Source organism: Staurois parvus, unplaced genomic scaffold (assembly GCF_062004578.1).
Source record: "Staurois parvus isolate SC_StPar_1 unplaced genomic scaffold, SC_StPar_1.0 ptg000682l, whole genome shotgun sequence".
Classification (NCBI taxonomy): Eukaryota; Metazoa; Chordata; class Amphibia; order Anura; family Ranidae; genus Staurois; species Staurois parvus.
In genome coordinates, this window is record NW_028318478.1 from 11062501 (window position 1) to 11077100 (window position 14600).

The following is a 14600-nucleotide window of genomic DNA, read 5'->3' on the forward strand; positions in this document are numbered from 1 at the left end:
GTCGATCACCGGGTCCTGGCCAGAGATTCCCTGCCGGAACCCGGCAATCACTGAGGAACACTGACAGGGGAGAGGTCTGTGTGTAAACACAGATCTCTCCCGTCGGCACGAACAGGCTGATTTGTATTGCTCTGCACAGCAGAGCAATACAAAGCAGCTTGATTCCTTAGTGTAAAACAGACACAGCACACAGTTAACCCTTTGATTGCCCCAGATGCTAACCCCTTCCTGCCCAGTATCATTAGTACAGTGTCAATGTTTTTTTATTAGCACTGATCACTGTATTAGTGTCACTGGGATGTCAGTGGTAGTTAATCAGTTCCCCCCAGTGTCTGAACTACCGTAGTCCCACTATAAGTCACTGATTGCCACCATTACTAGTATGTAAAAAAAAAAAAATTCCCATGTGTGTGTATATATACCGCCATTTGTAGATGCTATAACTTTCGTGTAAACCAATTCATTTTCATGTATTAGGATTTTTTTTTTTTTCTTTTTCAAAATTGTCGGTCCTTTTTTGTTTATAGCACAAAAAATAAAAAATGCACAGGCGATCAGATACCTCCTGAAAGAAAGCTCTATTTATGGGGGAAAAAAAGGACATGCATATCATTTGGGTGCAGTAACTTGTCACCGTATCACAAAAAATGGCCTGGTCAGGAAAGGGGGGGGTGTAAATCCTTTTGGAGGGCAAGTGGGTAGAAATGTGAAAGTCGTTGTCACATAGGGGGGTCGTTCATATGCAGATACCAATTTTGAACAAGTTGCTGTTCACATATTGATGTTAGGAGTCCGTGGGCAGCTCTGAAGTGAGACATAAATGCGCTGACCAGTTATACTGTCACCCAGCCACTGTTAGCTTTATTACTTTGATTTAGATACAGGTTCACTTTAACAGTAATTACAAGCACCCGATTAAACTTCATGAGCTGATATAGAGTAGATTTTTATTATACTACCAAACCTCCGGCTATTCTGCATTGGCCAGCTGCCATTGTGTATTTGTTTTGAATGTAGTGATCTGAAAATGTGCAAATAACCTTGAGGCTTATTGACTGTTAGTGGGTTGTGTCTGCTGCAAACCTACTTTACTGCTTATAATGTTTTTTAGTTAGGAAACATTTGCTACCACTAGGCTCTCATAATGCCTAAATTTTAATCAGTGGCTTCAATATTTGTAAATTAAATATTTTACCAAACAACATGGTGGACAACTAGATGACCCATATGTTGATATAGAACCCTAGAACCTTTTGTTTCCTTCTTATATTTAATTTCAGAAGAAAGTAGAATGCACGATCCTAGTTTTATGGGTAATAGTGGCTAAAATAGTTTTTTTTATTTAATGAATTTTAATTTGTTTTACTTGAAATATTTATACATCAAAGACCAATGTTAAGTGTTACCTGACCATAGACATACTATCTGTTTGATTTAGGCAGGATGTACACTGCTCAATAAATGAAAGGAACACTTTTGAAAACACATTGGATCTCAATGGGGAAAAATCTCATGCTGGATATCTACACTGATATGGACTGGGTAATGTGTTAGGAACATAAGGATGCCCCATTGTTTGATGGAAATTAAAATGATCAACCTACAGAGGACTGAATTCAAAGACACCCTGAAAATCAAAGTGAAAAAATGATGCAGCAGGCTAGTCCATTTTTCTGAAAACAACATCGGGGCATGCTCCCAATGAGACTACGGATGGTTTTCTAGGGACCAGGGCATCGCTGAGCTCCTAGACACTCTGAGGTGCAACCTGGCGGCGTTGGATGGACCAAAACCCAATATCCCAGAGGTTTTCTATTGGATTTAGGTCAGACAAGCGTAAGGGACATTCATTGGTATCAATTCCTTCATCCTCCAGGAACTGCCTGCATACTCTCGCCACATGTGCATCAGTTGGAACTCAGGACCCACTGCACCAGCGTAGGGTCTGACAATGGGTCCAAGGATTTCATCCCGATACCTGATGGCAGTCAGGGTGCCATTGTCTAGCCTGTAGAGGTCTGTGTGTCCCTCCATGGATATACCTTCCCAGACCATCACAGACCCACCACCAAAATGGTCATGCTGAACCATGTTACAGGCAGCATAACATTCTCCATGGCTTCTCCAGACCCTTTCATGTCTGTCACATGTGCTCAGGGTGAACCTGCTCTCATCTGTGAATAGCACAGGGCGCCAGTGGCAGACCTGCCAATTCTGGTGTTCAGTGGTAAATGCCAATCAAGCTCTATGGTGCCAGTCAGTGAGCACAGGGCCCACTAGAGGATGTTGGGCCTTCAGACCACCCTCCTGAAGTCTGTTTCTGATTGTTTGGTCAGAGACATTCACACCAGTGGCCTTCTGGAGGTCATTTTGTAGGCCCCTAGCAGTGCTCATCCTGTTTCTCCTTGCACAAAGGAGCAGATACCGGTTTAAAGATTGTTTAAGGACCTTCTACTGCCCTGTCCAGCTCTCCTAGAGTAACTGTCTGTCTCCTGGAATCTCCTCCATGCTCTTGAGACTGTGCTGGGAGACACCACAAACCTTCTGGCAATGGCATGTATTGATGTGCCATCCTGGAGAAGTTGGACTGCCTGTGCAACCTCTGTAGGGTCCAGGTATCACCTCATGCTACCAGTAGTGACACTGACCTTAGTCAAATGCAAAACTAGTGAAAAACAGTCAGAAAAGATGAGTAGGGAAAAAAATGTCAGTGACCTCCACCATTCCTGTTTTGAGAGTCATCTCATTGTTGCCCATCTAGTGCACCTGTTGTTAATTTCATTAACACCAAAGCAGCTGAAACTAATTAACAACCCCCTCTGCTACTTAACTGACTGATGCTAAACTCTGATTAAAAAATGTTCCTTTAATTTTTTTGAGCAGTGTAGTTAATGAATGATGCTTTTGACAGTAGAGATGAGTTAGGAGCACTAAGAAAACAAAGAAATAAAAAATACATATATCAAGTTTCCATGAAGGCTGAGATTGAGCTCTGCAGTCACTTTTGCAGCAGTTGTTTACCAATTCTGGGTCACAATCCTGTCCTTCTTCTTTTTTTTTTTTTTTTTGTCTTTCGTTCAGTTTACCATGTCGACTGTGCTTATGCTTATCAGATGACATATTCCTGGAAACTGTATATGCCGTCATAACCTTTGACACTGTACCTCGCAACATGGCAAATAAATTTGCAACTTCAGTCATGGAGGCACCAGATAAGCAGGCACTAACCATTTGCCCTCCGAATTACTAGTAGTGCACACAGTGAATGATGAAAGTGAGGCTTCCCACTTGTTAGATGGTGTCTCATCACACAGCAGAAGCAAAAGAATGTTACTTTACTTCTGCTTTCAACACGAAACATGTTGTCACTTGCACACCTGCAAATCAGTGTGTGTGTGTGTGTGTGTGTGTGTGTGTGTGTGTGTGTGTGTGTGTGTGTGTGTGTATACTTGTGTATAAGTGACTTGCATAATGAAATCTATCTATGACCTGGTATCCTTAATTTTGTACTTTAAATATGAACATTGGTGGTCTCTCACTGTAGGCTCACTCAGCAGCAGCATTTATAAAGGACAGACTACAACTATATGATGCCTTGAAAAAGGAACATGATGCCTTACTTGCAGAGCGGGTTGCAAACCAGTCTCGAGCCATTAAGATAACACTGCCTGATGGAAGAGTGCTTGAAGGGGAATCCTGGAGGACAACACCGTATAAAGTAGCTACTGGAATTAGGTAAGATGATAGCAAAATTGTAATCACATGCATACCATTTACCACTATTGCGTGGTGTTTTTTTGGTTTTGTTTTTTTAACCTTCACACAAACATACTTGATGCACTTTCTAGTGCTTCTTTGACATGGGGGTCCTTGGGCTGGTATAAACAGGCAGCTGAGCCGCAGTTTTTTATGGCCCCTTGGCTGCCCATCTAATGTCTAATATGCAGCTGGAGGTGGCTGTTCACATGCTTGCAACACATTTAATGCAGCATGGTGTGTCAATCTCTGCAATTCAAGTCAAGGCCAGGCTCATGCTTCAGGTGCCTTTTTAGCTCCAATACAATTTGCCAAAAAAAAAAAAGCAAACCGGCATTTAGGAGGTGACAGGATCACCTTCTGAGAGCCTGACAGCAGCTGATCCAGTGTGGATTGCTTTTCAATGACTGATCCACCGAGGATCGCTTTTCAAAGACTGGAACAGTGGTCACATGATTGGAAGCTGGTCTCACTGGCTAATAGTCCGTACTCTGGACCAAGAGCTGTCTTTGAAAGCTTGGTCTCTGTGCTGGAAGTGCGCACTGAGAATGCTCTCAACACATGCACATCGGCCTCCCAGTGACATATATGTGCAGCATGTGCGCTTTAAAGCCCACCTTTTTTTGCTGCTGTACATAAGGGGTTAAACTTGATTAACTTGTTGCATAAATATGTTGAATTTTAATGAATCAGCGCTCTATCTTTGGGAGTTTGAGATTTAAGAGGACATGTTGAGCTAAGAAGGGGATCGAGTCTGTTCAGAGATCATCAGAAACTCTTCTTCCAAAATTGCCATGCTACTGAGCAGGTCCCCCATGTGTGGAAAAAAGTTCCCATTTGTCTGCACCCTCTAAAGCAAAGTGGTTGACACCCAGGTACATAGTGGACAATCTGAGAAGGTACCATATACCAGCACGTCAGAGCTTTATAGTCAGTCTTAAGCGTCAATACATTACGGGGGCAGGATTCGGTTGTTTGCCAAATTTGTGACCAATTGTGTGCAGCTAACTTAATCAGCGTTTTGGCTCTGCAGCAAAAATGCTAGTTTCAATCTCTTCTAATGCTTTTCTATGAAATATTGCAGGAATCGCTGTACTTGGCTACAAATCACTAAAGAAAAGCGAGCTGTAAAAGAATACAACTCAATGTAAGAAAACTCCAGGGACTCGCTGTCACTGGTGATTTGTAGCAGTGATTACCCTATTGTCCGTGTGCCATCAGCCTGAACATCCCATGCCAGAACTGAGTGCCTAAAATTAAAATACCACTTCGAGGGAGTTAAATTCTGGAGTAAAGAAAGGCGGTTTTTAAGTATTTCTTTGTGAATTTTTTGATGTGTTTTGTACAAAAATAAAACTGACCAACATCATATCTGTGGCTTTTTTTGTTTTCAAAGAGAAAATGTGTTTGTCATTTTTTTTTTTCCCTTTTTTATAGCCACAGTTTGGCAGAAAACGCTGTAATAGCCAAAGTGAATAATGAACTGTGGGACCTTGATCGTCCACTGGAGGGAGACTGCACTTTAGAACTGCTGACATTTGACAATGAAGAAGCTCAAGCTGTAAGTGAAATGGGTTTGGGAAATAAAAACCTTCTGCAACCATTTTTTATTTGTTTTTATCTTCAAACATAATGAGTGTGCAACTCTGTATATACAATTGTTTGAGCTTGTCAAAGCCTTCTCTTTCATGCCTGGAGCACAGAGTGATGACCACAACCATGGTGACACTGGATTCTTCACTGTCCGCGTTACTTAATATGGGTACAAAATGCAGTAGCTTGTTGCTAACAATCCAAATTTAGTGTACTATAGTCAAAGCAGTAAAAAGTTGAAGAATAATTTTGTTGGTATGGGCTACTGGCTGCTATGCTTTGTTCATAGTTGTTCCTTTTTAGATTTTAAGATCCATGAGCAGGGCCCTCCTACTCCTCCTGTATTGTAAATATACTGACCCCCTTTATATTGTAGAGCTGCGCAAACTGTTGGCACAATTTAAATTCTATATAATAATAATGTGTATGTTTGTCATATTTAGTACTTGTGTCCCCCTCCTCTCTGTAATCTAGGCAACAGGAACGTTTACAGGGAACGTATTTTCTCTACCATTTAGCACATTTTCCCAATACATTTATTCATTGGGAAAATGAATGACAGCATGTGCTTTACTTCTAAACATTAATGTACTCGCCTGCACTAAGCAAAAATTAACTGTCTTCTCAAATGAGGAATATTACGGGCAGTGTAAAGGCGTTCACAAACTCTCTAAGGTATCTGACTTGTGAATAGGCCAGCCTGTATTCCACACCCTAGTGAAGGAACTGTACATTGCAAAAAGAATTATTATATTATATGCATTTATGCATGCAACCAACATATGGCACTTTGTTTACAGAGCTCAATAGCTCAACCTGAAATTGACACATCCGATTTATAGCTGAACTCCAGACACACAAACTTTAATTTAAATATGTTTTGCAGTAACAGCAAAGGATATCCTCTTTGTGTGCATCAGATGCTTTTGCAAGCCCAGTTATTACCTTGTAGCTGTAGTGGTGACACCATCACTGGGATGTACATACAGTATCTTGTACACAGAGCTGTGGAAGGAGCCCAGCAGTCCACCCACTACAGGCTTCCTGCAAAAAACTACAGGAAGGGGGCCGATACAATACCAGTCACCATGAAACAGAACAGGAGGCAGCAGGGATACAGGGAGCTCCTGCACAGATACAAACATTTACACTGGGTTACTACACAGATCACAAAGCACACTAAGATTGAAGTAAGAATACTTTTCGCACCTGAATTTAGACAATATTTGCTTATCCTGCAGTTCAGCATTAACCTCATCTTTCATAGTGTGCCATATGGAGTTTTCAGACAGAGTGAGCATGAAAGCAGATGCCTTCTGCTCTTCTCTCTTTTTTTTCTCTCCTTACTCTCCCCAGAAAGCCCACAATGCCTTAGAAATACTCGATCATCTATTTTTAAACTGAAAAACAACAATTTAAAATAAAATTGATCTGAAACTGTTATAGTTTCTTTTAACCACTGACCTTCACCTATCCGTCTGTCAGTGTGTGCTAAAGAAAACCAAGTAATTGTCGCATCCCTCTACTCCAAACATTTTTTAGTTTTGATTGTATTATTTTAAGTTGTTTGTATCTTGTAAGTCAGTTTATAAAAGACAAAAATCAAAGCCATAGGCTGTTTATATGACCTGTCTGTATAGCTCCTTCATAATGAGAAGTCCATTGTTTTGCCTGAGAGCTTTCACTAGTCTCTTTCTCTTTGTAGGTCTACTGGCACTCTAGTGCTCACATTCTTGGAGAGACTATGGAGAATTACTATGGAGGCTGTCTGTGCTATGGACCACCCATTGAAAATGGCTTTTATTATGATATGTTCTTAGAAGACAGGTACTATACTTCTGCGTGTGGGACCTATGGTCCTTGAAGAGTCACAATGGTTTGTAAGACATTGATGGGCATTTTATGCCTTATGCACACAGGATGTTTTGTAAACTCCCCCGAAAGCCTTTCCTCCTGGCAGCAGCGTTTTGGGAGAAAAAAACGCTTGACGCTTGTAAAAGTGTGTAACTCTTTTAGGTGTGTTTTCGGGAGTCAAGCGCTTAGGAGGCAATTCATTTCACTGGCCAGAATAATAATTTATTCTGGCTTTTGAAATGAAGTAATGTTCAATAGCCAAACGCACCTAGCATTGACCCCCAACCCCCCCAGAAGCAGCTATAAAAACGTCTATTGAGCATGAGGCCTAAAGGTTTTCTGAATATAAAAATAGTATCTGTAAAATACAATATGGTCTTTATACTCACCATATTCAATGTATTTTTATTTTGTGGACCCCAGTTTCACATTAGACATGTATGAAAGACCACTGGCCTTGAGTTGTGATATAAATGCCCACATAAAGTCAGATCCATATATAGTATGGATAGATTTTTTTTTTTTTTTTTTTTGTATATATAGATATGTACGTGTTAAGTTTGCCGTACATGGCACCTGGCACGTATGTAAGATACAGGAGCTCAGTGCCTGAGCCATCATCCAATCATTCAAACACCAGCAAAAACGTTTGCATGATGACTGCATTCAGTAACAGATGCAGTAAGTTGGATCATTTGGAATTTCAAAGATCAAATATCAAAAATGATATTGGCTGTACGTCATAGTCATTTCCACTATACCCGGTAATCTGTGTTGGACAGACAAACTTGAAAGCAGTGTCACCATATAAAATATATTCACCCTCATTGTTTTTGTTTTGGGCAGATTAGAGAACAGTTAAATGTTTATCAGGTTTTTATTACTGAAATAGCTGTGCAGAGCAGGTGCAATCAATTATCCGCCCAGAGTGTTAATATGCTAGGCATGCCGTATTATATAGTCTTGCAGTATATTTAAAATGTTCTATGTAGGCATAATTATGTTTAGCAGGGGTTCCTTGAGATAGGAAAAACAACTCTGCAACTGTGCTGAAAGTAAAAGCATAGCTATGAGCTCCCTGGATCCAACGTGCCCACCTTTCTATATCATCAGATAGTTTTAATGTTGCTATAATTACAGAGCTTCCATGACTCGGATTCAAGCAATCTTGACATCCTTTCTTTGACTTTCTCTCGTTACCTTTTCATTTTCCCTCCCCCCCCCCCCCCCCCCCTTTTTATTTTTATTTTTTTTGGCTCTCCCGCAGGGACAAACTGTGGTTCGTTCTTTTGTATTTCTAGGTTTGATCATATGATCTGTGAATTTTATACACTGACACCTTTCTCACCAACGCCTGATTCCATGCTATAGGGATATGGATATTCTTTGGTTTTTCGTACTGATCCATTGTTAAAACACGATCAATGTACTTTTTGACATACCATCTACTTTGTTACTTGTTACAGATTTGTTATTTTATGTACGACCGCTTTTGACCTACCTGTTTTTGATGTTATAATCCTACCTGCACAAACCACAGCGGTTGCAATTGTATCTTCTAAAAACAAACTTTTTCATTAAAAATTTATTGAAAGGAAAGTAAAAGCATAGCAGCAAGCACACCAACAGATATAAATTGGTCAATAGATCTAATATGCAAAAGTGCTACGCATGTACAATATAGTGAAAATTATAATACATTTAGTTATATCCATCTATAAAGTCCAGTAAAAGGAAGAGTACAAAACTATATCGTAAAGTCCCAACTGTGAGTAGTGAAACTTCAATAAGTGTCCATGTGTTCACACACCAATGTGTACCTCCACCAAATGCTAAATGGCTCTTGCTTACCAGAACATGTTGACCCCCCCTGTTACAGAGCCAAGTGTCATAGTTAAAAAAGCAATAAATACAGTACCCAGGTCTCAGTGGAGAGGTGGGTTGCTTTCTGGGTTCACAGAATGTGATGACATCACAAACTTAGACTTATTCCTACACGTTTCGCTACAAATAGCATCTTCTTTACCCCGGAAGATGGTATTTATAGTGAAACGCTTAGGGTGAAGTCCAAGTTCGCAGCCTCATCATGCTCTGTGAACCCGGTCCTGGCCCACCCCTCCATTGAGACCAGCTGCAATACACATATGTACTGTTTTTATTGCTTTTTTTTTTAACTATTACACTTCATAGGTTTTCCTGTTTTTTCTTTGTATCAATTGGCTGTGAAACCTGAAGTTCAATCCGCACCGCATCATGTGCGAATCAGCTCTTAATCATGGTACACTACTGAACCGTCGGGTGATTAATGAATTCTGACCTGAAGTAGCGATTGTGGGCAGCTCTGTGGTGGAAGCCTGGCCATATAACAAGCTGGTTTTGACTGCTATGCAAGGAGGTCAAAGCATTCTGGTAAGCAGGAGCCATTTAGAGGTTCCTTAAGACCTGACAAATATTTCAAGGGTTCCTCCAGAGTAAAAAATAGTTAAGAAAATCTGTTCTAGTCATTCCTCACGCTGTCCAAATAAAATAAATTTTGGCTAGAGTAGGACTTAAGGATAGAATATTTATGTATCTGCACAAAGGGAGACATGATGAAATGTGTAATGTGTCTAACACTTGAATAGCTCTGAAAGTCTTAATATTAAAACAATGGTTTCACCTGCACGTCTGTCAGATTCTAGTGTTGCCAGTATCCAGATCTGGGCCTGGGTAAAAGTAGGCACTTTGATAGTTACTGATAATTGCTGTTAGAATGGTTTCATATAGTTTTAGACCTACTCTTTTTAATGAGCAAACACAGGTAATAAATAGCCTCACTGACCAGTAGTGAGGCATGGGGGTGAACAATGGAAGTGCCTCTTTCCTAGCTGAAGTATGTTTATGTAAAATAGCCCATACCCAAACTTAAGCTTTAGTTCGAGTGATCCAGTTTGGACTAATGGAAATATGCATGCGCCATACCTATCCGATCCCTATGGAAGCTGGAAATCACGGTTGTAGACACATTTACTACAGTAATCTCTGCTGTCTTCTGGGTCCATGAAGAGCAGCTGCCACTTAGTGAACATAGGAGATCGCCTGCTCAGCACAAGCGCCATTCAGAAAACAAGTTGCATTTTCTCATTGAATGGAAAGCGCTCTGTGGAGAACACTTTGCATTGACTGGGGAAATGTAAAATGTTCTCTCAATGATGCCCATGCTGAGCGAGTTACCTCATGTATTCACTAAGCAGCAAGGTATCTGCTTGACTTGAGACCCAGAAGATATCGGAGATCACTGAAGCAGCACTGCCTACTATGGTGATTTCCAGCTTCCACAAGGATCAGTCAGGTATGGCATATGCATAGTTACAATGGCCCAAACTCGACCAATATACCTCCATTCCCAAACTCTAGTTTTAGGGGAGTGTGGATTTCTCTAGAAGAAAATGAAGAAGCCCAGGTGAGAGTTGAAAGTTTATTATAATTATTGTTACATTTTAACCACTTGCCCTCCAGAGGATATACCCCTCCTTCCTGACCAGGCCATTTTTTGCGATACGGAACTGAGTTGCTTTAACTGACAATTGTGTGGTCATGTAATGTTGCACCCAAATTAAATTTATGTCCTTTTTTTTCCCCACAAATTGAGTTTTTTCTTTTGGTGGTATTTTATCACATCTGCGGTTTTTGCGCTATAAACAAAAAAAAAAAAGAATCTTTTTGACTTTTTCTATTAAACATGTCCAGTAAAAAAATCAGATTTCCTCATAAATGTAGGCCAAAACATATTCTGCTACATGTGTTTGCTAAAACAAAAATCCCAATACATGTGAATTAATTGGTTTACATGAAAGTTATAGTATTTTTAGAAATGGGTATATATACTGGAATTTTTTTTTATTTTATTTTTACTAGTAATGGCGGCGATCAACGACTTATAGCGGGACTGCAGCTGGTACTCTGACACTGGGGGGGAACTGACTTGGTGTCACTGACATCCCCAGTGACACCATTACAGTGATCAGTGCTAATAAAAAGCACTGACACTGTACTAATGGCACTGGGCAGGAAGGGGTGAACATGTGGGGCGATCAAAGTGTTAACTGTGTGCTGTGTGTGCGCTTTCCACTATAAGCACACTGCTTTGTATGGTTCTGCTATGCAAAGCCATGCATAGCAGTGTGCAGGAGCTGACAGGAGAGAGATCTGTATTTGTTTACTTACAATTCTCTCCCTCCAATCACCAGCCAGGACCCCACGCGCGCCACCTACCCGAAAATGCAAGATCACGTGTATATATACATGATTTTGCGCACCCGTGTCACCCTGTAGCAGTATTACTGCTATAGGGCGGACAGGAATCGGTTAAAGCAGATTTGAGTTGCTTTCAAATGATGCTTGCACACTGAAATTGTTTGTTTGATGTTCTCTTTCTAGGGGTGTGTCTAGTAATGAGTTTCCTGTCCTAGAGAACATGTGTAAAGCCATCATTAAGGAGAAGCAACCTTTCGAAAGACTGGAAATCAGCAAAGAGATACTGTTAGAAATGTTCAAGGTAAGGGAGGTAGCATGGAAAAAAGGGACAAAAACCTGCGCTACACCCCAGACAATACAATGTATAAATGAATGTGTAAAAAAAAAATATATTCTGAAACTATAGCGAAACAATTCGTAAACTGCTACTACTCTTTCCCTGAACACCAGAAAATACAAAACATAAAAAAAGAGTGCACTGTACACTAAATAATCATAAACAATAATCAAATGCTGCTACATGAAAAATGTGCATAAATTAATTGAAATCATAGACGTCCACTTTGATCTCCAATCAAGAGATCAAACGAGCAGATGGTGTTAAGATCCCACACTGACACCCTAGTTAGCCGTATCAAGGAGATAAATGGACAACTGCAGGTTCACTTGAATGAATCCATTACATCAGACAACTTCATAGTGCAACCTGTTAAACCAGCCTGTTAAAATTCCCGCGGCGTAGTCCACCAGGCGGAACAAGGTGATGTCACAGGAAGCTCTCCCCGACACGCGTTTCTCCAAAAATGGTGTCCTCGGAGGATTAATTTCCTCGATATGGCTAACTAGGGTGTCAGTGTGGGATCTGAACACCATCTGCTCGTTTAATCACTTGATTGGAGATCAAAGTGTCTGGTAAGAGTTTTATTTTTTTTTTTTTTGTGTCAAGCATTTGAGGACACCTATGCACTTTCCATTGGATGATTTTTTTAGCACACAGCACTGTTATTGGATTTTAGGACTTTTAATTATTTAATATATGAATGTGGACTTTTATCATTTCAGTTAATTTATGCACATTTTTCATGTAGCAGCATTTATTTGATTGATTATTGTTTGATTATTTAGTGCACAGCGCACTAATTTTTTTTATAGGGGAGGTAGAATGCTAAAGAATATGTAAACCCAGCATTTCACATTCCTGATATGTGCCTGCTGTACCATGTACTTGTATGAAAAAGTATCCTGTTCTCTTTGTACTGCTGTGTGGAGTACCTGGTGTTCCTACCAGTCCCTCTGCTTTCCTATAAAAAAAAAAAACTGACCACACAAAACATGACAGCACAGCATGGTCAGTTCTCTAGCTGTGCTGCGAACTCAGTGTGCTCTTCTCCAATGATCATACTTGTGCTGATATGCACACCCCCACGCAGCCATTCACTAGGAAGACCAGTGTGCTGCTGTTTTTCCACCCTCGCCTCTCTATGCAGCTGAGAACAGAGGGTATGTGATTACTTACAGAGGAAAAAAAAAGGTATTTATAATTTTTATTTATAACTATACACCTTTACCTTTTTTTTATTTCTATTTTAAACTGTATTGGTTTACTAATACGTTAATGTACACCTTGCTTTTAATTGATAATTAGCATTGTTGCTTAGATTATTTAAACCTATATCACAGGGGCTTGACATTATATCGGTTAAAGGGACAATGGTGAGAATTTATGGAAAAAATGGAAAAAAAACCTGCGCTACACCCCAGACAATACAATGTGTAAATGAATGTGTGAAAAAAAATATATATTCTGAAACAATAGTGAAACAATTAGTGAACTTCTACTACTCTTTCCCTGAACACCAGAAAATACAAAACATAAAAAAATTAGTGCACTGTACACTAAATCATAAACAATAATCAATCAAATACATTTTTACCTTTTTTTTTATTTCTATTTTAAACTGTATTGGTTTACTAATATGATAATGTACACATTGCTTTTAATTGATAATTAGCATTGTTGCTTAGATTATTTAAACCTATATCACAAGGGCTTGACATTATGGTGTCCTTTTATGACACAGAGAATAGCTGCGATTCAACGGATCTCAGCTATTCTCTGGTCATTCACAGTTTGACACTCAGGAGATCATGTCAGCCCTTCACTGGAGATCTGTGTTCTCCCTCCAGATTCTCCAGCCCAGAGCTGGAGAATCGGAGGGACCGCAAACTAAGCAGAGATAATTTACCTCTGTTTAGTAAACTGATCTTTTACTGTAATCTCGCGAGATTATAGTAAAATCAGCCGTTTTCCAGAGTTTGTAGACCATTCTCCAGCATTTGGAGACCGTTCTCCCTTCGTTCGGAGAACTGCTTCATAAACTGCATTCACAGGAGAACGCCGGAGAACTGAGCAGCGATCTATTACCGCTGGTTCATAAACTGACACCTGTATTGGTTAAAGGGACAATGGTGAGAATTTATGGAAAAAAGGGAACAAAAACCTGTGCTACACCACAGACAGAGAATTTATCAATACTAGAGCAGTTGTGAATGGCAATTGATCAACCTCTTACTTCTGTTGGTTCGGTTAGGCATTGAAAATAAAAGTTAGAAGCTGATTGGTTGCCTTGTACAACTGCTCCAGATTTTGGCTGCTCCAGTTTTCATAAACTTCCCTAAATGTGTTTTAAATCAATAATCTCTTATGTTCTACTCTACGCTTTTTACAAGGTAGCTTATTAATTGTTTGGATTTAATTGCACTTCCTAATATGTGTGTTTTTTTTTTTTGTTTTTTTTTTTGTTTTTGTTTTTTCCCTAGTATAACAAATTCAAGTGCCGCATTTTGAATGAGAAGGTTGACACACCAACAACGACCATTTACAGGTGATCAGATTTTAGGCTTTGTTTACAGAAGTCACACCGACAAATGCTTAAAAATATATTTGTATTATGTGTGTTGACATTCTGTGAAATACTCATTCAATTAAAAAAAAATTGCTCAGCGATGCAAAATTGAAATAGAAGCTTAGCAGATAAATATAGCAGTAGAAGTAAACACATTGATCTTCCCAGTTGTGATGTGACCCACCATGAAGTCTCAGTTCTCCTACTGTAACAGAAAGAGATGAATTCTGTTTGCTGTATTTTATGTCATATAAA

General features: G+C 39.7%; 1 protein-coding gene across 3 annotated transcripts in view; it reads left to right on the top strand.

Annotated features, from left to right (window-relative positions):
- The window catches only part of LOC149447591 (threonine--tRNA ligase 2, cytoplasmic-like), a 65540-nt gene that overhangs the window by 24741 nt on the left and 26199 nt on the right, over positions 1 to 14600 (top strand). For all 3 annotated transcript variants that reach the window (XM_089652465.1, XM_089652466.1, XM_089652467.1), the window contains 5 exons: positions 3545 to 3735; positions 5194 to 5317; positions 7055 to 7176; positions 11623 to 11740; positions 14260 to 14324. In XM_089652465.1, coding sequence (XP_089508591.1) covers positions 3545 to 3735; positions 5194 to 5317; positions 7055 to 7176; positions 11623 to 11740; positions 14260 to 14324 — 620 coding nt within the window. The remainder of the gene's footprint in view (positions 1 to 3544; positions 3736 to 5193; positions 5318 to 7054; positions 7177 to 11622; positions 11741 to 14259; positions 14325 to 14600) is intronic.